Source organism: Salvelinus fontinalis, chromosome 42 (assembly GCF_029448725.1).
Source record: "Salvelinus fontinalis isolate EN_2023a chromosome 42, ASM2944872v1, whole genome shotgun sequence".
In the NCBI taxonomy this organism is placed as follows: domain Eukaryota; kingdom Metazoa; phylum Chordata; class Actinopteri; order Salmoniformes; family Salmonidae; genus Salvelinus; species Salvelinus fontinalis.
Window position 1 is genome coordinate 13,879,212 of NC_074706.1, and position 24,773 is coordinate 13,903,984.

Consider the following 24,773-nt stretch of genomic DNA (forward strand, 5'->3'; position numbering starts at 1 on the left):
TTACATGTTTCTTTTACTATATTTCGAATATCTAAATATTCCACAAAGACGCGCCCTGCTGAAGTGTCCTATGGGTTTCAGGGAATTGATCTACCATAGAAATACATGTACTAGAATGGGTATATAGAGCCTCTGTCCATGGCATTTTGCTGGTAAACTTACGGGCACACTCAAATATGCCTGACATGGTATTGCTATGCATCATTTGCAAATGGCCACTGGTCCACCCATAACAAACCTGTTGACTTGAATGGTGACACCCGTTCTAGTAATTCTATATTAGTACCATTATTACATTGACATTCATAAGGAATACCAGTCACTTCAACTAGGTTCTCTTTAGCCACATTGTTACTGTACCTGGTGAAGTCCGTCATCTCCATCATGATCATGCACATCTGCTTGGCAAGGACGATGATGTCGTTGCCATTGTCGTCCCACTTGGCCACTTCGGCGTCCAGCTTGCACTTCTCCTGCCGGAAGCTCTCCACCTGCTCGGCGATCTTCGCCTTCTCCTCCTGAGGAAGCTGGGCCATGATGGCCTGAGAGGGGTAGGAGGAGGAAGATGTAGGAGGAGGTAGAGGAAGGTGAGTAGGGGAGTCAAAAAGAGAGGATGAGTAGTGAAACAATATAGGGAGAAGAGGAAGTGGGAGAAAGGGGGATGAGAAGGAGTGGATAGAGAGAGAGAGAAGGAAGGAATAATATAACAATTAAACACTGCCAGTGAAAAGGCTAACTATGATACAACAAACACTGAAGATTAAGCATCAATTGATCTTAAAATCTTTAGCTGGCTGCCACTTTGAAGAGCCTATATTCCTTAGTATACTCAACGAGAATAGATATAAGAGTTTGACTTTGCCCTTCTGAAAGACTTCCGAGTAAAGTTATAATCTTGACGATTAATCAACCAGACCTCCTAAAACCTCTTGACATCTGATACTCGTGAAGAGAAAAATCCATTCCTCTGCTCATTTTGCCGTGAGAATACATTTTGCTCTCTTTCCATAGCCATTTGAGGCAAGTCTGAGATGGCATACATTTCTAGGCAAGGTCACCAGCACAGTAGAGGCCCCGATATTATTTGCGAGATAAATGTCTAATTACTTTACTTCTTATACCAGTCATTGAATAATGTATTTGTTCAACGTTCTGAGGTGAGTGCAGGGGAGAAAAGTAAGTCGGTCTCTATTAGGTTTGTAATATTGATCCAAAACAGAGAAGGAAAGGAAAGATGAAGTATCCATTGCATGGTTGATATTGTTTTTAACCCCCCTATACTGCAAAAAGTGAAAATCTAAGCAAGCCTAAATATCTATATATTGAGTAATAATTCACTTAAAATGTGTTTTTGTTCTTACCAAGCTAAATTATCTAACATCATTGGCAAATAATTGTGCTTATTTTAACCCCCCAAAAAAGGCAGATCGTTTGGTTAAATTAAGCTAAACTTATTTTTCTTGAAAAAATCTTGAAATAAGATAAATTACTGGTATTAAGCCTTAGTTTTGCTTATTTTAACCAAACAATTTGCCACTGACGTTAGATAATTTAGGTTGGTAAGGAAAAAATAAAACATTTAGGTGAATTATCACTCAATATAAGATATTTAGGTTTGCTTAGATTTCATTTTTTACAGTGTTTTTTATTTTTTCCTTGTTTCCTCGATTTCTCAGCTCCCTCTCAAAGCTCATTGGAGGAGATGTGAGGTAGGGACCTCGGAAGAAAGGTTTTCCAGGCACAGCCTATAAACTCTCCCTATAACACGTAGACTGTCTTTATAAGCATCAGTGGTCTCATTAAGAAATAACTTCCCCCGCTCTGCCTCTTTTTCTCTCCTCTCCTCTCTCTCCTCCGTCCGTTTGTCTGTCTACGTCCATCCCACATTCCTTTCACAGCGAAGCTGGTGTGTGGGGGTGACCGGCAGGATGAACTCAGCGTGAACGTGTATCGCCTTTCACCCATCCCTCCATGGAGGTGTGAGGAAGAGAATAACAACCATAAATGACTCGTTTTCCTCTCATAAAGTACCTCAGAACGGAAGCAAAGAGAGCGTGAGAGATATGCAGAGAGAGGCAAAACTGTTTTAGGTGCCATCAGACACTGCTCTCTCATCACACAGCACCAGCTGTCACCCTACTGATCACTCCCTCGCTACAGTCTCAGAGCCAGATATGATACTTTTGTCAGTGCTGCCCAAGTGGAACCATTTCACCACTGGAGCCTTGCTGGTTTCAGTTTCAGAGCAAGCTGGACCAGGGCTCTTTCTCAGTGAGTGTTTTCTTGATTCCTTGTGTCCTCTCGCTCCTCACAAGGTTCTTAAACCGCATTGGTGGAGAAGATCCAAGGACCTTCCCCTCGGACCCTCTCCTCCAATGGGATTTGAGAAGGAGGCAAGGAGAGAGGACGTGAGGCAAGGAGTCAAGGAGAAAGGAATTGGGCAAGTGCCCATGTTTACATGCCTCAGGTTGGTGTTTGAGTAGTGGTTTAAAGCAGTGGTTCTCAAAACTCTCCTCGGGGACCCACAGCCGTTCTATGTATTTATTTATTTTATTTGTATTTAACCTTTATTTAACTAGGCAATTCAGTTAAGAACAATTCTCATTTACAATGACGGACTACCAAAAGGCAAAAGGCCTCCTGCGGGGACGGGGGCTGGGATTAAAAATAACAACTAAATAAAATATGAATATAGGACAAAACACACATCACGACAAGAGATACAACACAACACTACATAAAGAGAGACCTAAGACAACAACATAGCAAGGCAGCAACACATGACAACACAGCATGGTAGCAACACAACATGACAACAACGTGGTAGCAACACAACATGGTAGCAGCACAAAACATGGTACAAACATTATTGGGCACAGTCAACAGCACAAAGGGCAAGAAGGTAGAGACAGCAATACATCACACAAAGTAGTCACAACTGTCAGTAAGAGTGTCCATGATTGAGTCTTTAAATGAAGAGATTGAGATAAAACTGTCCAGTTTGAGTTTGTTGCAGCTCGTTCCAGTGGAAATTATTTAACCTTTATTTAAGTAGGCAAGTCAGTTATCATCATCTGCACATCTATCACTCCAGTGTTAATTTGCTGAATTGTAATTACTTCGTTACTATGGCCTATTTATTGCCTTACCTCCTTACTCCATTTGCACACACTGTATATAGATTTATCAATTGTTATTGACTGTACTTTTGTTTATCCCATGTGTAACTCTGTGTTGTTGTTTTTTGTTGCACTGCTTTGCTTTATCTTGGCCAGGTTGGAGTTGTAAATGAGAACTTGTTCTCAACTGGCCTACCTGGTTAAATAAAGGTTAAATAAAAACTTTTTTTGTTAAATTAGGGATAGGCGTCTCGTCCAGTGTTGCCAACATAGCGACTTTGTCGCTATATTTAGAGAGTATTCAGAACCCTCTAGCGACACATTTTCAAAAAATCGACTAGCGACAAATCTAGCGACTTTTTCTGGTGTTATTGGAGACTGGCTTAAAATAAATCACTGCACAAAAATAAATCACTGCATTTGACTCACACAGCCTCAGTCACTTACTCACCTTGTCCACTGTGTGTGTGCCTCTCTGTGACATAAGCTAAACATCTAGCTGGCTAGATCATCATGTCTCAGTCTAAACTGTACACTCAAAAATACAGAAGGGAGTGGGAATCAAAAACCCTGAATTCAAAGGCTGGTTGAAGCCGTTGTATTGGAGATGATACACGGGCATACTGCCTGTATTGTAAGCCTGATTTCTACGCCAAACTTAGATGTAAAAAAACACATGACAACTCAAACATACTCAAAAGGCAAAGCCATATAACAGTTCCACCCAAAAAAAGCTGCCAAAAATTGACTGCAAAAAAGTCTGAGGCCACCATGGCATTAGTTAACGCTGAACACTGTTCCATGCTGGCATGTGGTCACATTGGAGAAGCATGTAGAGCTGCTTCCTCAGACTTCACTGCTGCTACCCACTTCAAAATGCACAGAAATGATTAATGGTGTTCAAGCACCATACTTTCTGAAAAAGTTGGTCACAGAGGTGGGTGACCAGCGTTTCAGCCTCCTCGATGAGTCCACGGATGTAAGTGTTTCTAAGTACCTGGGGGTTGTGATAAGGTACTTTAGTGGCACCAAGCAGACAATTGTATCAACATTTCTGGGGCTGGTTGAGTTGGAGGGAGGAGATGCCAAATCTATAGCCCGTGCTGTTGTGGCTTTCCTCGAGAAGTGTCATCTTAAAAAGAGAAACTCCTGGGGATAGGGACTGACAATGCCTCTGTTATGACGGGGATTAACAATGGGGACCATAAAGTGCTGAAGGAGGAGTATGGCCTCAAATATCTGGTTCTTATTCTCTGTGTGTGCCACTCTCTGCAGCTTGCTGTAAGTCCTGCTTCCAATGACACCATCCCCCGTAGTGTGGAGTACTTGGTACGAGAGACTTATAACTGGTTTTCAGTGTCTCCAAAGCTCAGGGAGGCCTACAAGGCCATATATGAGACCATCAACTGTGGAGAGAAACCTTTGTTGGCTCTCTCCCCACACGTTGGCTCTCCATTGATCCCGTGGTTTCATGCATTTTGGACCAGTGGGAGGAGCTTAGGCTGCATTTCGCAGTCACCAAGTCCAGTGAACACTGCTACATGGCTGAGGTTTATTACTCCATGTACAGTGTTCCTCAAAACATATTGTATCTGACTTTTTTGAAGTCAGTGCTGGGTGAGGTACATTTGGCCATCAAGGCTTTTGAGGGAGAGCAAGTAGATCCTCTTAAGAACACATTTATATTTACAACGATGGTCTAGGAACAGTAGGTAACTGCCAAGTTCAGCGGCAGAACAACAGATTTTTACCTTGTCAGCTCGGGATTCGACCTAGCAACCTTTCGGTTACTGGCTCAACGCTCTAACCACTAGGCTACCTGCCTACCCAAAAAATGTATTCATTCCCTGACCGGGAAACGAACCCGGGCCACTGCGGTGAGAGCGCCAAATCCTAACCATTAGACCACCAGGGAAAGCTGATGGCCGAATGGTAAAGAACATCTAGCCGCCCGAGAGCACCCTTACCTGTTGATCTATAAATTATGTCTCCGTAATCTAGCATAGGTAGGATGGTCATCTGAATCAGGAATAGTTTGGTAGCTGGGGTGAAAGAGGAGCGATTACGATAGAGGAAACCAAGTCTAGATTTAACTTTAGCCTGCAGCTTTGATATGTACTGAGAGAAGGACAGTGCACCATCTAGTCATACTCCCAAGTACTTGTATGAGGTGACTACATCAAGCTCTAAACCCTCAGAGGTAGTAATCACACCTGGGGAAAAGGGCATTCTTCTTACCAAACCACATGACCTTTGTTTTGGAGGTGTTCATAACTAGATTAAGGGTAGAGAAAGCTTGTTGGACACTAAGAAAGCTTTGTTGTAGAGTATTTAACACAAAATCAGGGGAGGGGCCAGCTGAGTATAACATGCTGACCAGACCGGACACGTCGCTTGCGCGAGCGTCGCAAAATAAATTTAGAAATCCATGTTATTCAATTATTGCACCCACACTGCTTGCGCGCCCCAACGAGCGTCTGCGACACCAAGGATGTCATTCCTATTTCTGACGCAGATCGCGCTGCAAGTCCTGCCTCTCCCATCTCCTCATTGGTTTATAGAAGCAGGTACCCACGTGCCATCTCCTCATTGGTTTATATAAGCAGGTACCCACGTGCCATCTCCTCATTGGTTATACTCACGTGGGTGATAGAAAAACGAACTGTTTTGCCGGTAGTCGTGGTAATACAATGAAAGGTTAGATGTGATCACCATATAATTTAAACGTTGAAAAAGCCTGGAAGGAGGAGAGATGACTAGAAACGATTCGGTTGGCCGTTTTATGTGTGGATTAATTGTCGGAGTAGCGATCCTTGTGCATTTCAGGTAAAATAACAACTCAATGTTTATATCCCAGGACAAATTAGCTAGCAACAGCAAGCTAGCTAAATGCAAGATAACTAGCTAAATTACCAAACATGTTTAATGCTTTTCGACCTGTCTCCAAATTAATGTCATTGGTTCAGAGTTTGTTTTGATATTTTAACCTGCGTGTCGTGATCGCGTTTGGTGTGGGGGGGCAAAGTAAATGTATGCACGATAGCGCACGATGGCGCACGCGCGCAGCCGGTTTGGGCAAGGTGTAAGACTGTATTTGATCTATTCCAGAGCAAGCACACCTGATTCAACTTCTCAACCAATTAGATGAATCAGATATGCTTGTTCATGGGAGAAAAAAAAAGTGAAACGTCAGGTGAGACCATTCAAGCTAATGAGAGGGCAGATACCCGTGTGAACAGCCACAACGATCCTTGCTATCCGGGATCCTTGGGACGTACCTAACCAATTGAAGTTGCAATTTAAAATGGTTAAAGTACTGGTTATGGTTAAGGTAAGGGTTAGGGTGGGGGTTAGGGTTTAGGGTATGTCCCAAGGATCCCGGATAGCACTAACAGCACAATTCTGAAATAAAGTGTTTTATCTCAAAGATACCGGTATGTCACCTGTCCTACCTATATCAGTACACTCGTACAACCTAAGCATCACAAAACTTATATTCGATGAAATAAACTCATGTAGCAAATAAGCTTTTATATTTTTGTTGACCAAACTCATTTACCTTCATACAAAAACGAATCGTGTGGTGAGTAAAAAAACGCCAACCGCTGGAGAAGACAGATTTTGGGGAGAGTTTTCCCTCTCGCTTCACCTCGTCCTCTCTGTTTAAACCAATGCATAGACGTAAACCAGCCTAACCCCTACAGTGTTGAGTGCAGCTAGATTTTGTCCAGCTGCTCTGTTTCAAAACACACACCACACAACGTGCCGCCTATCCTCATAAACAACAACATGGGTGGGTGAGAACGGCGGTAGGTAAAAGTTGAACACACGGCAGTGTTGGTCTGTAATTAAACCCAACAGGAACCGACATTACAAGTCAAGAGGGAAATCCACAGGGGAAGCTTTCTCTTGTAGCACTCTTCATAGACACTGAATACAGACACGCTCTGTTAAATATCACATTTCGTGTGAGACTGAGCAGCCAACCAGAGGGCAGGTAGGAAGAAGTCCTGTATTAAACTCGAAGTGGAATCAATCCTGACAGATTAGTGCGTACACCGAGAGAGAGAGAGAGAGACGGCCCCATCCTGACCGTGGGCGACGCCTCAGCACCACGCCTCCACGGACCCCCACAGTCAGGGGTCAGACATTAGCATTCCCTCACCCGCCACATCTATTATTCACCGATCACTAATTATACAGGGTGCCAGCGGAGCAGGTGGACACTGCCATGATAGTGAGGAGCATGGGGTCTATTCATTAATGCACACCGTAGCAGAATTTTTTGCAACAGAAAAGAAAAACAAGTGTTCTTATTGGACAAGTTCAGGTAGTCCTTCCCTGTAGCAAATAATCTGGTTAAAATGTCAATAGCTACACACTATCTAGTGGTAAGAATAAAGCCTACGTGATTTGTGTGAATTCCTCACATCCTCTCTCCGGTGTTGCTCAATAAAATACTTGACATCGTTTTTGAAAACCTAGATCTATTCTCAATTATTATAATCCAATAATTCCCCAATATATTTATTCAGTATATTTGATATATTACAGTATATGCATGCACTGTGTGAATCAGCAGAATGTTTGTACTGTGTTGAAATCTTCACTCTTGTTCAGAAATCTGAAACCACACTGAAAACGGCAGTGGATAAGCTGACAGAGAAATTCCTCTAGCTGCTAATTCTAGACCAGTGACGTCGCTGACCAAGACATTGTGAAACCTGAGTTGACCAGATCGAACCATGTATTTTAAAATAGCATGTTAAAATAGCATGTTAGCTCTCTGTTAAACATCATGTTCAACATTAGTAAACTCAGCAAAAAAAGAAACGTCCTCTCACTGTCAACTGCGTTTATTTTCAGCAAACTTAACATGTGTAAATATTTGTATGAACATAACAAGATTCAACAACTGAGACATAAACTGAACAAGTTCCACACACATATGACTAACAGAAATGGAATAAATGTGCCCCTGAACAAAGGCGGGGGTTCAAAATCAAAAGTAACAGTCAGTATCTGGTGTGGCCACCAGCTGCATTAAGTACTGCAGTGCATCTCCTCCTCATGGACTGCACCAGATTTGCTGTGAGATGTTACTTCACTCTTGCACCAAGGCACCTGCAAGTTCCCGGACATTTCTGGTGGGAATGGCCCTAGCCCTCACCCGCTGATCAGACAGGTCCCTGACGTGCTCAATGGGATTGAGATCCGGGCTCTTTGCTGGCCATGGGAGAACACTGACATTCCTGTCTTGCAGGAAATCACGCACAGAACGAGCAGTATAGTATGGCTGGTGGCATTGTCATGCTGGAGGGTCATGTCAGGATGAGCCTGCAGGAAGGGTACCACATGAGGGAGGAGGATGTCTTCCCTGTAACGCACAGCGTTGAGATTGCCTGCAATGACAACGAGCTCAGTCCAGTGACACACTGCCCCAGACCACGAGGGAACCTCCACCTCCAAATTGATCCCGCTCCAGAGTACAGGCCTCGGTGTAACGCTCATTCCTTCGACAATAAACGTGAATCCAACCATCACCCCTGGTGAGACAAAACCGTGACTCGTCAGTGAAGAGCACTTTTTGCCAGTCCTGTCTCGTCTAGCGTCGGTGAGTTTGTGCCCATAGGCGACGTTGTTGCCGGTGATGTCTGGTGAGGACCTGCCTTATAACAGGCCTACAAGCCCTCAGTCCAGCCTCTCTCAGCCTATTGCGGACAGTCTGAGCACTGATGGAGGGATTGTGCGTTCCTGGTGTAACTCGGCAGTTGTTGTTGCCATCCTGTACCTGTCCCGCAAATGTGATGTTCAGATGTACCGATCCTGTGCAGGTGTTGTTACACGTGGTCTGCCACTGCGAGGAAGATCAGCTGTCCGTCCTGTCTCCCTGTAGCGCTGTCTTAGGCGTCTCACAGTACGGACATCGCAATTTATTGCCCTGGCCACTTCTGCAGTCCTCATGCTTCCTTGCAGCATGCCTATGGCACGTTCACGCAGATGAGCAGGGACCCTGGGCATCTTTCTTTTGGTGTTTTTCAGAGTCAGTAAAAAGGCCTCTTTAGTATTTTAATGACTGTGAACTTAATTGCCTACCGTCTGTAAGCTTTTAGTGTCTTAACGACCGTTCCACAGGTGCATGTTCATTAATTGTTTATGGTTCATTGAACAAGCATGGGAAACTGTGTTTAAACCCTTTACAATGAAGATCTGTGAAGTTATTTGGATTTTACGAATTATCTTTGAAAGACAGGGTCCTGAAAAAGGGACATTTCTTTTTGTTGCCGAGTTTAGTTTTCAACTGTGAGCTCTATAATTATCAGTTGTAGTGATGACTGAGGAATCTTCTTATGTCGACCAATCTAATGTATGGCCAGTTTTGGGCCCACCAATTACGTGTGAATTGACAGCCTCTAAGACATGTATCTTGACATTTATTTTCAAGTCGTTTGTTGAAGCGCAAACCCTTACACTGAGGTGTATTACAATAGTATTGGATCTGCGTAACCTGTTAAAAAACATCTTAGGGCTGCAATCCCGTTAACGGGATCGATATGACAACAGCCAGTGAAAGTGCAGGGCGCCAAATTCAAACAACAGAATTCTCATAATTAAAATTCCTCAAACATACAACTAACTTATACCATTTTAAAGGTAATCTTGTTGTTAATCCCTTCGACAGTGTCCGATTTCAAAAAGGCTTTACAGCAAAAGCACCACAAACGATTATGTTAGGTCACCGCCAAATCACAGAAAAACACAGCCATTTTTCCAGCCAAAGACAGGAGTCACAAAAAGCAGAAATAGAAATAAAATTAATCACTAACCTTTGATGATCTTCATCAGATGACACTCATAGGACTTCATGTTAAACAATACATGAATGCTTTGTTCGGTAAAGTTCATATTTATATAAAAAAATCTCAGTATACATTGGCGCGTTATGTTCAGTAGTTCCAAAAACAACTGGTGATTTTGAGAGAGCCACATCAATTTCCAGAAATACTCATAATAAAAGTTGATCAAAAATCAAGTGTTATACATGGAATTTTATATCCACTTCTCCTTAATGCAACCGCTGTGTCAGATTTCAAAAAAGCTTTACGGAAAAAGCAAAATCCATGCAATAATCTGAGGTTGGCGCTCAGAGCCCAATCAAGCCATACAGGTATCCGCCATATTGTGCAGTCAACAGAAGTAAGAAATAACGTTATAAATATTCACTTACCTTTGACGATCTTCATCAGAATGCACTCCCAGGAATCCCAGTTCTACAATAAATGTTTGATTGTTCGGTAATGTCCAAATAGCTACTTTTGTTAGCGTGTTTGGTAAACAAATCCAAAGTCCCGAAGCGCGTTCACTAAAAGCAGACGAAATGTCAAAAAGTTCCGTAACAGTCAGTAGAAGCATGTCAAACGATTTATTGAATCAATCTTTAGGATGTTTTTAACATAAATCTTCAATAATGTTCCAACCGGAGAATTCCTTTGTCTTCAGAAATGCGATAGAACAGAGCTCGCTCTCACATGTACGCGCATGGTCAGCGCATGTTCAGCTCATGATAGACCTTACTCAATCCCCTCTCCGGCCCCACTTCACAGTAGAAGCATCAGACAAGGTTCTAAATACTGTTGACATCTAGTGGAAGCCGCAGGAAGTGCAAAATGACCCATATCCCACTGTGTATTCAATAGGCGATGAGTTGAAAACTTACAAACCTTAGATTTCCCACTTCCTTGTTGGATTTTTTCTCAGGTTTTTGCCTGACATGTGAGTTCTGTTATACTCACAGACATCATTCAAACAGTTTTAGAAACTGCAGAGTGTTTTCTATCCAAATAGATTAATAATATACATATATTAGCAACTGGGACTGAGGAGCAGGCAGTTTACTCTGGGCACCTCTGGGCACCTTTCATCCAAGCTACTCAATACTGCCCCTGCAGCCATAAGAAGTTAAAAGATTCATTGAGTTTACTCATCACTCCTCTAAAAATCTGAATTAAATATTTAAATCTTACGTTTTGGAGCTAGAAAAACATTTGCATACAGTTTTTGGTAGATTTCAACACTACTACTCTCCCACTTTCACTACCACATAACCATGCCTTTCAATGTATCTCCTTGTAGCTCTAAACTATTGCCCCTCATGAATTTGACTGATCATTCAACATTTACGCACACACACTTACAGCCATAATCAAGTAGCCGACATCAACTTTTACATTGTTCAGAACTATATGTTCTGCTTCTACAATTGAACATCGAAACATTTAGGTCATTACCGGTCATTTCTGTATCTAGTTGTACATACAGCTATTCTACTTGTAGATGGAATCTACATGATACAGTTGAAGTCGGAAGTTTACATACAACTAGGTTGGAATCATTAAAACTCGTTTTTCAACCAATCCACAAATTTCTTGTTAACAAACTATAGTTTTGGCAAGTTGGTTAGGACATCTACTTTGTGCATGACACAAGTCATTTTTCCAACAATTGTTTACAGACACATTATTTCACTTATAATTCACTGTATCACAATTCCAGTGGGTCAGAAGTTTACACCAGAAAATTATGTCATGGCTTCAGAAGCTTCTGATAGGCTAATTGACATCATTTGAGTCAATTGGAGGTGTACCTGTGGATGTATTTCAAGGCCTACCTTCAAACTCAGTGTCTCTTTGCTTGACATCATGGGAAAAGCAAATGAAATCATCCAAGACCTCAGGAAGAAAATTGTAGACCTTCACAAGTCTGGTTCATCCTTGGGAGCAATTTCCAAATGCCTGAAGGTACCACGTTCATCTGCACAAACAATAGTACGCAAGTATAAACACCATGGGACCACGCAGCCATCATACCGCTCAGGAAGAAGACTCGTTCTGTCTCCTAGAGATGAACATACTTTAGTGCGAAAAGTGCAAATCAATCCCAGAACAACAGCAAATGACCTTGTGAAGATGCTGGAGGAAACAGGTATAAAAGTATCTATATCCACAGTAAAACGAGTCCTATATCGACATAACCTGAAAGGCCGCTCAGCAAGGAAGAAGCCACTGCTCCAAAACCGCCACAAAAAAGCCAGACTACTGTTGGCAACTGCACATGGGGACAAAGATCGTACTTTTTGGAGAAATGTCCTCTGGTCTGATGAAACAAAAATAGAACTGTTTGGCAATAATTACCATTGTTATGTTTGAAGGAAAAAAGGGAAGGCTTGCAAGCCGAAGAACACCATCCCAACCGCAAAGCACAGGGGTGGCAGCATCATGTTGTGTGGGTGCTCTGCTGCAGGAGGGACTGGCGCACTTCACAAAATATATGGCTTCATGAGGAAGGAAAATTATGTAGATATATTGAAGCAACATCTCAAGACATCAGCCAGGAAGTTAAAGCTTGGTCACAAATGGGTCTTCCAAATGGACAACGACCCCAAGCATACTTCCAAAGTTGTGGCAAAATGGCTAAAACTTCTTAGGGATAGGGGGAAGTATTTTCACATCTGGCGTGCCCAAAGTAAACTGCCTGTTACTCAGGCCCAGAAGCTAGGATATGCATTTAATTAGTATATTTGGATAGAAAACACTGAAGTTTCTATAACTGTTAGAATAACGTCTGTGAGTTTGACATGACTGATTTGGCAGGCGAAACCCCAAGCACAATCCATCCAGGGGAAAAGTTTTTTTTGAGGTCATTGTGTTTTTCAATGATTTTCTATGGGAACCCTGATTTATTAGGGCCCAGATTGCAGTTCCCATGGATTCCACTAGATGTCAACAGTCTTTAGAAATCGGTCAATGTTTTTCTTTTGAGAAATGAAGAAGTAGTGCTGTTCTTTGTACGTTTCACTCTGAAGGTCTCTAGTATTTTGTTGCGCGTGAACAGGAGCGTGCTCCGTGTTGTTTTTCTTCGGTATTGGAAACTGTTTATCCCGTCTTAAATTGTATCGATTATTTACATTTTAGGATACCTGAGGTTGGATTAGGAACGTTGTTTGAAATGTTTGGACCAAGTTTACAGGTAATTTATTAGATACTTTGTAGTCATGTTGGGCGAGTTGGAACCGGTGCATTTCTGAATGAAACGCACCAAATAAATTGACATTTTGGGGATGTACAGAAGGAAGAGCTACACCTGCTAATAAACCAATCAAGAACATCACTTGCAACATGGTCACAGCAGCAATGCCTTATGGGGTGTGAAGTCTTTTTGGTGGCAGACATTTTGAGCTACCCTCTTTAGAGGGAGGCAGGCAGTTGAAAGAAATTTGCCCCAACCAAGTTCACCTTTCTCCAGGGGCACTATGGCCAGACCTGGTATTGCTGTAAGGCCATGTAATCATTTTGACACAGGAAGTGTCAGACAATCAGTAAAACCACGTTGAAAACAAGAACTCAACTGAAATAAAAAGGATCTTGGTCAGCTAGCAACTGCAAACACAAAAAAGACATAAAGCAGAGGTAGAAAAAAGGTTGACTTGTCTATCTTGGCAACATGGCCAGCTCTCTCACACACCTGTATCAGGTCTAATTGGAGAGTCACAACCTCAAACAGTGAAGCCTTATGGAAAAGTATTTAGGAGTACATTTTCCTGATTTTGGCACAATACACGCAACTATTTCTTAACTATGTCACCTCTTACCTCTCTCAATTAAGTGTTTACCACTACTGTAAAAAAGTGTATTAACAATTTTACAGGTCTGGTTCCAATTCCTCTGCTGAATTAAAGGGAATCCACCCCGGCTGTCAATGAAATAAAGATGGCGGCTCAAAAGGTTAGTTTAGTGCCCAAACTTTCTCAATGGAGCTTTACAAAGAAACACAGGGGCCAATTGGTATGTCACAATAGGAGGTGGGGGGGGAAGGGAAGGTACTAGGTGAGGGTCTTTTTTTCTTCTCCCGCTCTCCAGAATTCACTTATCCCAAAATCCCTTCCCTTGCTTACTGATAACAACAAGAGCGGGCCTTTGGAGCTTAGTGCAGTGGCAAATCCCATCCTATAGAGTACGTGCCAATACACTCAGCGGCTCGGCGGGGATTAGGCACGGCGCTTTCCAGGTTTCTTCACAGGCAGGGGCATTGCAAAATTACTTTAATTTGTTTCATTTGAAATAAAGTGCCCAGACACTAGCGAGTTAAATTTTATGGCTGACCTATCAACAGTGTTATCCAATCACTGTGTTAGAAGACAGCTAAGGAGGGGTGCTTTGTGTGTGTGTGTGTCTCTCTGTGTTTTTTTGCATGTACAGTGCCTTGAACAAGTATTCATCCCACTTGGCGTTTTTTCCTATTTTGTTGCATTACAACCTGTAATTTAAATAGATTTTTATTTGGATTTCATGTAATAGACTTACTCAAAATAGTCCAAATTGGTGAAGTGAAATTTAAAAAATAACATGTTTTAAAAAATTATAAAAAATAAATAACGGAAAAGTGGTGCATGCATATGTATTCACCCCCTTTGCTGTGAAGCCCCTAAATAACATCTGGTGCAACCAATTACCTTTAGAAGTCACATAATTTGTTAAATAAAGTCCACCTGTGTGTAATCTAAGTGTCACATGATCTGTCACATTATCTCAGTATATATCCACCTATTCTGAAAGGCACCAGAATCTGCAACACCACGCATCAAGGGGCACCACCAAGCAAGCGGCACCATGAAGACCGAGGAGCTCTCCAAACAGGTCAGGGACAAAGTTGTGGGGAAATACAGATCAGGATTGGGTTATAAAAAAATATCCAAAACTTCCCACGGAGCACCATTAAATCCATTATTAAAAATTTGAAAGAATATGGCACCACAACAAACCTGCCAAGAGAGGGCCATCCACCAAAACTCATAGGGTGGCAAGGAGGGCATTAATCAGAGAGGCAACAATGAGACCAAAGATAACCCTGAAGGAGCTGCAAAGCTCCACAGCAGAGATTGGAGTATCTGTCCATAGGACCACTTTAAGTCATACACTACACAGGGCTGGACTTTACGGAAGAGTCACCAGAAAAAAGACATTGCTTAAAGAAAAAGGCATGTGGAAGACTGTTTTTCATTGGCAGGGACTGGGAAACTGGTCAGAATTGAAGGAATGATGGATGGCGCTAAATACAGGGACATTCTTGAGGGAAACCTGTTTCAGTCTTCCAGAGATTTGAGACTGAGATGGAGGTTCACCTTCCAGCAGGACAATGACCCTAAGCATACTGCTAAAGCAACACTCGAGTGGTTTAAGGGGAAGCATTTACATGTCTTGGAATGGCCTAGTCAAAGCCCAGACCTCAATCCAATTGAGAATCTGTGGTATGACTTAAAGATTGCTGTATACCAGCGGAACCCATCCAACTTGAAGGAGCTAGAGCAGTTTTGCCTTGAAGAATGGGCAAAAATCCCAGTGGCTAGATGTGCCAAGCTTATAGAGACATACCCCAGAAGAGGGGGGGGGGGGGAATAGTTATGCACGCTCAAGTTTTCATATTTTTTTGTCTTATTTCTTGTTTGTTTCACTATATAAAATATTTTGCATCTTCAAAGTGGTAGGCATGTTGTATAAATCAAATGATACACACACCCCCAAAAAAGACATTTTAATTCCAGGTTGTAAGGCAACAAAACAGGAAAAATGCCAAGGGGGGGGGTGAATACTTTCGCAAGCCATTGTATGTGCGTGTCTCTCTGTGTGAGTATGTGTGTGTGGACGACTAAAAGACAAGGGTGAGAGAGAGGTGTGTGTTTGCTCCCTCGTATTATGCATGTTTGATTCTAATAACTCAGCTCTATGCATAAGTATAATAGTGAGTATAAGTATAATAGTATAATAGTATAATAGTGACAAGCGGAGCACTGCACCAGGAAAAGCCGAGGAACAAAGGCTCTCGGGGCTGCCGCGGATTACTGCGAGAGAGGGGGGGGGCAGAGAGAGAGAAAAAGGAAGAGTGAGAGGGAGAGAAAGCGGGATAAATAAAGCCTTGTTCACGCTGGAGACTCCACACAATGGGCGCAGACGTCAGTTAAACATCTAGTCTTGATTGGTTGAGTTGTCACCTATCGTGAATTCAACGTGAAATCATGCAAATATTTCACCCTTTCATTGGATTTAGGTTCAAAGTTCAGTGAAAAAAAATCAGAAAAAAGCCCCCATAATTTCTTACATTGATAACACTTTGCAAATCCAATCAGTTTTCCATATTGATTTTTTTGGGTTGAAATTATGTGAAAAAACTCTTGATTGAACCAGTTTTTGCCCATTGGGGAGTAGATAACCTCGTGTCAACGCTGTGTGTCCTGCATGATACCCTACACATGAAAGGAACAGTGGGTGTAAACCTGGACATGCTCGCCATGTCAGCTCACACTGAGGAGACACAGAAGATGGCTGATCACCTTTCTTCTTGTTCATTCTAATAACAACACACGCTGTGGTGTGCCAATTGGTACTTCCTTCACATTAACGTGAGAAGGTAAATAGGGTTTACCGTGACATGACAGGTCAGGGCGAGTGGACAGGACACCTGTGGCTAGGCTAACCCCATCTTTTATGTGTGTTTGTCTATGTGAAAATGTGAGTGTACGTGTGTGTGTGTGTGTGTGTGTGTGTGTGTGTGTGTGTGTGTGTGTGTGTGTGTGTGTGTGTGTGTACAGTATACAGTAAGTATGTATCGCCTATGAGCTAATATACTGTATGTGAGTGCATGTGTGTGCGCATGAGTGTGTGTGAGTGTGATAGCAAGCATGTGTACATATCATGTGCATGTCTACATTTCTAAATGAATAGCACCCATTTATGCCAAGTGGCATCCATTTTCAACATATGACTCAGGAGCATGCACTTCAAACTAACTAGCAGCAGGAGGTATAGTCCACTCACACAGTTGCAAAGAACCTAAAAAACACTTGTAAACTCTGTGTGATGCGCTCAGATGGCCCTCGCTGCAGGGGGTCGTGGGTGTGTGTGTGCTCGTGTGTGAGCCACGGGACACTGTGGGACGACTCAGTGGGATTCGATGAGACCCAACTGTCCCCACTTCATACCCTGGCAAAACAGGCGCCGGACCCCCTGCCGGAACCCCTACCAATCTCCCTGAACAATGGCTGTCTGTGCTCCCAAAAGTACAGTACTGTGCCCGCCTTATGGCCAAAGTTAGGTGTTATAATCATGGAGTATGACACAACCGTTCTCTCTATTTATTTTCTGCTCCTTCCAACTTTTTGGCGGCTTCGTTTGGAGAGAGACGTCCGTACAGCAGACATCGTCATTTCCGTTATCGTTATTTCCGGTCACAACTTGTAGACTTGTTTACGTGCTGCTGTGAGATTTGTTGCTAACATTTGTTCGCTACTTGCCAACTTTACGGTTTTGTATATATATTTTTTTCCCCTCGCTTGACTTTTTTCATTCAACTTTTTCACCCCGGACGCTTTATCTGGACATGGTTCTACACGACCTCCACCAGCCGAAGCTAAGTAGTAACAGTAACATTATGCCTTCTAATTGCAGTCGCTGTACTCATAATATACAGGAGAACGATCACCTTAAGGCGAGGATAGCCGTGCTGCAAGCCCAGCTTCAGACACAATTGTCATTTACCGTAATTTCCGGACTATAAGCCGCTACTTTTTTCCCACGCTATGAACCTTGCGCTTTATACAATGACGCGGCTAATTTATGGATTTTTCCCGCTTTCACAAATTCATGCCGCCAAAAAACTGAGCACCGTCACATAATGTGAAGTATATCGAGCGCGCTCAAACTTTCCATCATTCTGATTACGGTAGTCATTTTGTCACCCTCATCATGGCAAAGACACGGAGAAATGCATATGATGCAGCTTTCAATTTGAAGGCGATCGATCTGGCTGTTTGAAAAGGAAATAGAGCTGCTGCACGGGAGCTTGGCCTTAACCTGTTGGGGATGGGGGCGCTGTTTAGACTATTTATGCTAATGTGGCTAATTTTTTAAACGGCTTCCCACAAAATCCTTGATCGTACAATATGCATATTATTATTATTATTGGATAGAAAACAGTCTATAGTTTCTATAGGAGTTGAAATTTTGTCTCTAAGTGGAACAGAGCCCATTCTACAGCAATTTCCCTGACATGGAGTCAGATTTGAGAAACGTTGGCCACTTTTCTGAAGTCATTTAAACGGGCACTGTCGTTGCTATGACTATACGGACACTTCTTACGTCTTCCCCTGGATGCCTTTACGTGATGACGATTCCAACGGGCTCGATTGCTCGTTCACAGGCCCTACAAATGAAAAAAACCTTTAGCTAGCAAGTCTTTTCTTGCTGCGTAACGCGCGTGGAAGACACCGACCCTCTCCTGTTCCAAGCGTTAGTTTAGCCTGTTATATTTCTCCGGTCATCTTTTCACTCGTTATAGGAGTTACAAACATCACAAAGTAGTTAATTTAAAGCGTTTTATAGCAATTTATATCCGTTTAGTGCGATTTTGGGACATTTATTTTTGCAACGATGTGAAAAGTTGGGTGCGCTTTTCAGTTCATCCCGAACGTAGTTGACATTTCCACATGGCAAGAGGACAGCTTTCCACCAAAAGACGATTTCTCCCAAGAAAGGATCCTTTGCCCAAGATACTGATGGAAGAACAGCTCAAGGTAGGACATTTTTATTATGATAAATCGTGTTTCTGTCGAAACATTTTAGTGGCTTAGGACGCCATGTTTTTTGACGTAGCTTCGCTTGGCGCAAACTGTATTGAAAAGAAAGGATAAATTAAAAAATGTAATAACGCAATTGTATTAAGAATTAAATTGTCTATCAATCCCTGTCCACCCTATATTTTTTAGTCACGTTTATGAGTATTTATGTATAAGAGTAGATCACTGTCTAAGTGGCGCAAGGACGTTTTCTTTACCAGCTTGTCTACATTTCACATTGTCTAACCATGATTTTGGTGGCTAAATATAAACATTTTCGATCAAACTGTATATGCATGTTGTAATGTGATGTTACAGGAGTGTCATCGGAAGAATTCTGAGAAGGTTAGTGAAAAAATTAATATCTTTTGGCGATGTTGACTTTTATCGCTCACTTTGGCTAGAATCAATGCTGGGCTGCTAATTGCTATGTGCTAAGCTAATATAACGATTTATTGTGTTTTCGCTGTAAGACACTTAGAAAATCTGAAATATTGTCTGTATTCACAGGATCTGTGTCTTTCGATTCGTGTATGCTGTGTATTTTTACGAAATGTTTGATGATTAGTAGTTAGGTAAACACGTTGCTCATTGTAATTATTCTAGTCCATTTGTGATGGTGGGTGCAATTGTAAACTATGAAGTCTACCTGAAATATGCACTTTTTTCTAACAAAACCTATCCCATACCATAAATATGTTATCAGACTGTCATCTAATGAGTTTTTTTGTTGGTTAGGGGCTATAAATATCTTAGTTTAGCCGAATTGGTGATGGCTACTGGTGTTGGTGGACAAATAAAAGATGGTGGAATATGCTAATGTGTTTTTAGGTAATAGATGTACATCTTTACATATTGTGTCTTCCCTGTAAAACATTTTAAAAATCGGAAATGTTGACTGGATTCATAAGATCTGTGTCTTTCATTAGCTGTATTGGACTTTAATGTGTGAAAGTTAAATATTTTAAAAAAATATTTTTTTTGAATTTCGCGGCACTGGTTTTTCAGTGGGGGGGGGGGGGGTGTGCCGCTAGCGCCACGCTGATCCTAGACAGGTTAATGAGTCGATGATAAGACGTTGGAAACAGCAGCGTGAGAAACTGACTTAGTGCAAAAAGACAACAAAAGCTTTCAGAGGAAAGAAAAGCAGATGGCCCGAACTAGAAAATGAGGCTTGGATGACAAGTGGGGAGAAATTCTTCACTAAAACGGGCCGCATGCGAAGAGCGATTTATGGTCAAGTCTGCCAGTGGGTCCTGACAGCGTGGAGCTGCTGCGTATTGAAGAGGGCAGCATAAGCTCAGCGGGGAATTTGCCTCCGGATGAAAGTGAGAAGAGCACAATGAAAACGATCCAACATCGGATGAAGCAATTCTGAGGCTATTCAACTCCGACACCAAAGGAGATGACTTCAGTGGTTTCAGTGCACAGGAGGAAGATAGTGACCAAGGACTTTCTTGGTAGGCTACTGTTTACTGCTATTTAAAAAAAAAAAAATGTTACAAGCCTGTTTCGTTAAAGCCTATTTATTTTTGTTACAAGACGTGTTTCGTTAAAGCCTATTTATTTTTGTTACAAGCCGTGTTTCGTTTAAAGGCTGTGTAAAGTTCATTTGTTTCAATGTACCGGTAGGCACCTGCGGCTTATAGACACGTGCGGCTTATTTATGTACAAAATACATTTTTTTTTTTTAATTCAGTGGGTGCGGCTTATATTCAGGTGCGCTTAATAGTCCAGCAATTACGTTAAGTGTAGGAAAGGATGAAACAGCGTCTGTGCCACCAATAAGTACAGATAGTAGTATAAATCCCCTCGCACAGTCCCTGCAGCTGGACAACTTTCTCATGGCTTCTGGAAGGGAAGGCTGTAGGAATGCTCAACCGGTGTCGCTCATTCAGCCGACAGAAACCTTCAACCGGTTCTCCCCCTTAAGAAAAGAGTCAGAGTCAGAGTATCTGGTCTCTCCTCCACCCGTTACAGGGTCTGAGACGCCGAAGCCTCCCAGCATTAGCTCTGATAAATTGAACACCCTAGTCAATGGTGACTCCATTACCCGCAGTATTACACTTAAAAATAATCATCCTGCGTACGCTGTTTGCCAGGAGGCAGGGCTACCAACTTTAAGGCTAATCTGAAGATGGTGCTGGCTAAGGCTAAAACTGGCGAGTGTACATTCGTGGCCAAATGTTTTGAGAATTACACAAATATTAATTTCCACAAAGTTTGCTGCTTCAGTGTCTTTAGATATTTTTGTCAGACGTTACTATGGAATACTGAAGTATAATTACAAGCATTTCATAAGTGTCAAAGGCTTTTATTGACAATTAAATGAAGTTGATGCAAAGAGTCAATATTTCCAGAGTTTACCCTTCTTTTTCAAGACCTCTGCAATCCGCCCTGGTATGCTGTCAATTAACTTCTGGGCCACATCCTGACTGATGGCAGCCCATTCTTGCATAATCAATTCTTGGTGGTTGTCAGAATTTGTGGGTTTTTGTTTGTCCACCCGCCTCTTGAGGATTAACCACAAATTCTCAATGGGATTAAGGTCTGGGGAGTTTCCTGGCCATGGACCCAAAATATTGATGTTTTGTTCCCCGAGCCACTTAGTTATCACTTTTCCCTTATGGCAAGGTGCTCCATCATGCTGGAAAAGGCATTGTTCACCACCAAACTGTTCCTAGATGGTTGGGAGAAGTTGCTCTCGGAGGAGGTGTTGGTGCCATTCTATATTCATGGCTGTGTTCTTAGGCAAAATTGTGAGTGAGCCCACTCCCTAGGCTGAGAAGCAACCCCACACATGAATGGTCTCAGGATGCTTTACTGTTGGCATGACACAGGACTGATGGTAGCGCTCACCTTGTCTTCTCCGGACAAGCTTTTTTTCCAGATGCCCCAAAAAATCGTAAAGGGGATTCATCAGAGAAAATTACTTCAGTCTGTCCCTAATGTTTTTCCTGGAGAGAAGTGGCTTCTTTGCTGCCCTTCTTGACATCAGGCCATCCTCCAAAAGTCTTCGCCTCACTGTGCGTGCATATGCACTTACACCTGCCTGCTGCCATTCCTGAGCAAGCTCTGTACTGGTGGTGCTCCGATCCCGCAGCTGAATCAACTTTAGGAGACGGTCCTGGCGCTTGCTGGACTTTCTTGACCGCCCTGAAGACTTCTTCACAACAACTGAACCGCTCTCCTTGAAGTTCTTGATGATCCGATAAATGCTTGATTTAGGTGCAATCTTACTGGCAGCAATATCCTTGCCTGTGAGGCCCTTTTGTGCAAAGCAATGATGAAGGCACGTGTTTCCTTGCAGGTAACCATGGTTGACAGAGGAAGAACAATGATTCCAAGCACCACCCTCCTTTTGAAGCTTCCAGTTTGTTATTCAAGCTAAATCAGCATGACAAAGTGATCTCCAGCCTTGTCCTCGTCAACACTCACACCTGTAGTAACGAGAGAATTACTGACATGATGTCAGCTGGTCCTTTTGTGGCAGGGCATCATACAAACTAAGGCAGCAGACTTTGTTAAAATTAATATTTGTGTCATTCTCTACATTTTTGGCCATGACTGTAAAGAGTATAGGGATATTGTCTTCCATGTTGGCGCCAACGATGTTAGGATGAAACAGTCAGCGGTCACCAAGCGCAACATAGCTTCAGCGTGTAAATCAGCTAGAAAGATATATTGGCAGTAATTGTCTCTGGCCCCCTCCCAGTTAGGGGAAGTAATGAGTTCTACAGCAGAGTCTCACAACTCAATCGCTGGTTGAAAACTGTTTTCTGCCCCTCCCAAAAGATATAATTTGTAGATAATTGGCCCTCTTTCTGGAAAAAACAGGACCAAGCCTAGCCTGCTGAGGAGTGACGGACTCCATCCTAGCTGGAGGGGTGCTCTCATCTTATCTACGAACATAGACAGGGCTCTAACTCCTCTAGCTCCACAATGAGATAGGGTGCAGGCCAGGCAGCAGGCTGTTAGCCACCCTGCCAGCTTAGTGGAGTCTGCCACTAGTACAGTCAGTGTGCTGTGCCTCGATCTAGGTTGGGCAAAACTAAACATGGCGGTGTTCGTTTTAGCAATCTCACTGGAATAAAGACCTCATCCATTCCTGTCATTATTGAAAGAGATTGTGATAATTCACATCTCAAAATAGGGTTACTTAATATTAGATCCCTCACTTCCAAGGCAGTTATAGTCAATTAACTAATCACTAATCATAATCTTGATGTGATTGGCCTGACTGAAACATGGCTCAAGCCTGATGAATTTACTGTGTTAAATGAGGTCTCTCCTCCTGGTTACACTAGTGACCATATCACCCGCGCATCGCGCGGAGGTGTTGCTAACATTTATGATAGCAACTTTCAATTTACACCCACAACAAATTTGAGCTTCTTGTCATTAAATCTATGCAGCCTACTCAATCACTGTTTATAGCTAATGTTTACAGGCCTCCTGGGCCCTATACAGTGTTCCTCACTGAGTTCCCTGAATCAGACCTTGTAGTCATGGCAGATAATCTTCAAGTCCACAGACCCACTCCAAAAGGCTCTGGGTTTCGTCAGTGGGTTTCGTCCAACATGTCTCCGGACCTACTCACTGCCACAGTCATACTCTGGACCTAGTTTTGTCCCGTGGAATAAATGTTGTGGATCTTAATGTTTTTCCTCCTAATCCTGGACTATCGGGCCACCATTTTATTACGTTTGCAATCTCAACAGATAATCTGCTCAGACCCCAACCAAGGCTCATCAAAAGTCGTGCTATAAATTATCGGACAACCCTAGATGCCACACCCCAAAAAACAAAAAACACTTGTCATAAGGAACTAGCTCCCTGGTATACAGAAAATACCCGAGCCCTGAAGCAAGCTTCCAGAAAATTTGAATGGAAATGGCGCTACACCAAACTGGAAGTCCACTGACTAGCTTGGAAAGACAGTACCGTGCAGTATCGAAGAGCCCTCACTGCTGCTCGATCATCCTATTTTGCCAACTTAATTGAGGAGAATAAGAACAATCCAAAATGGATTTTTGATACTGTCGCAAAGCTAACTAAAAAGCAGTATTCCCCAAGAGAGAATGGCTTTCACTTCAGCAGTGATAAATTCATGAACTTCTATGGCGAAAAGATCATGATCATTAGAAAGCAAATTACGGACACCTCTTTAAATCTGCGTATTTCTCCAAAGCTCAGTTGTCCTGAGTCTGCACAACTCTGCCAGGACCTAAGATCAAGTGAGACACTCAAGTTTTTTAATACTATATCTCTTGACACATTGATGAAAATAGTCTTGGCCTCTAAACCTTCAAGCTGCATACTGGACCCTATTCCAAATAAACTACTGAAAGAACTGCTTCCTGTGTTTGGCCATCCTATGTTGAATAAAATAAACAAACTCACTAAAAGTGGCAGTAATAAGGCCTGTATCCATTCCGCTGTATCCATTCCTCTGTATCCATTCCTCTCAGTCTGGTTTTAGACCTCATCATAGCACGGAGACTGCACTCGTGAAGGTGGTAAAATACCTTTTAATGGCGTCAGACCAAGGTTCTGCATCTGTCCTCGTGCTCCTAGTGCTGGTTTTGATATCATCGATCACCACATTCTTTTGGAGAGATTGGAAATCAAAATTGGTCTACACGGACAAGTTCTGGCCTGGTTTAGATCTTATCTGTCGGAAAGATATCAGTTTGTCTCTGTGGATGGTTTGTCTTCTGAAAAATCAGCCGTAAATTTCGGTGTTCCTCAAGGTTCCGTTTTAGGACCACTATTGTTTTCACTATATATTTTACCTCTTGGTGATGTCATTCGGAAATATAATGTTAACTTTCACTGCTATGCGGACGATACACGGCTGTACATTTCGATGAAACATGGTGAAGCCCCAAAATTGCCCTCCCTGGAAGCCTGCGTTTCAGACATAAGGAAGTGGATGGCGGCAAATGTTCTACTTTTAAACTCGGACAAAACAGAGATGCTAGTTCTAG

At 42.4% G+C, this 24,773-nt stretch overlaps 1 protein-coding gene across 3 annotated transcripts in view; it reads right to left on the reverse strand.

The window, feature by feature from the left end:
* Nucleotides 1-24,773, reverse strand: part of LOC129841328 (catenin alpha-2) — a 697,172-nt gene that overhangs the window by 29,990 nt on the left and 642,409 nt on the right. For all 3 annotated transcript variants that reach the window (XM_055909550.1, XM_055909553.1, XM_055909551.1), the window contains exon 15: nt 361-542. In XM_055909550.1, coding sequence (XP_055765525.1) covers nt 361-542 — 182 coding nt within the window. The remainder of the gene's footprint in view (nt 1-360; nt 543-24,773) is intronic.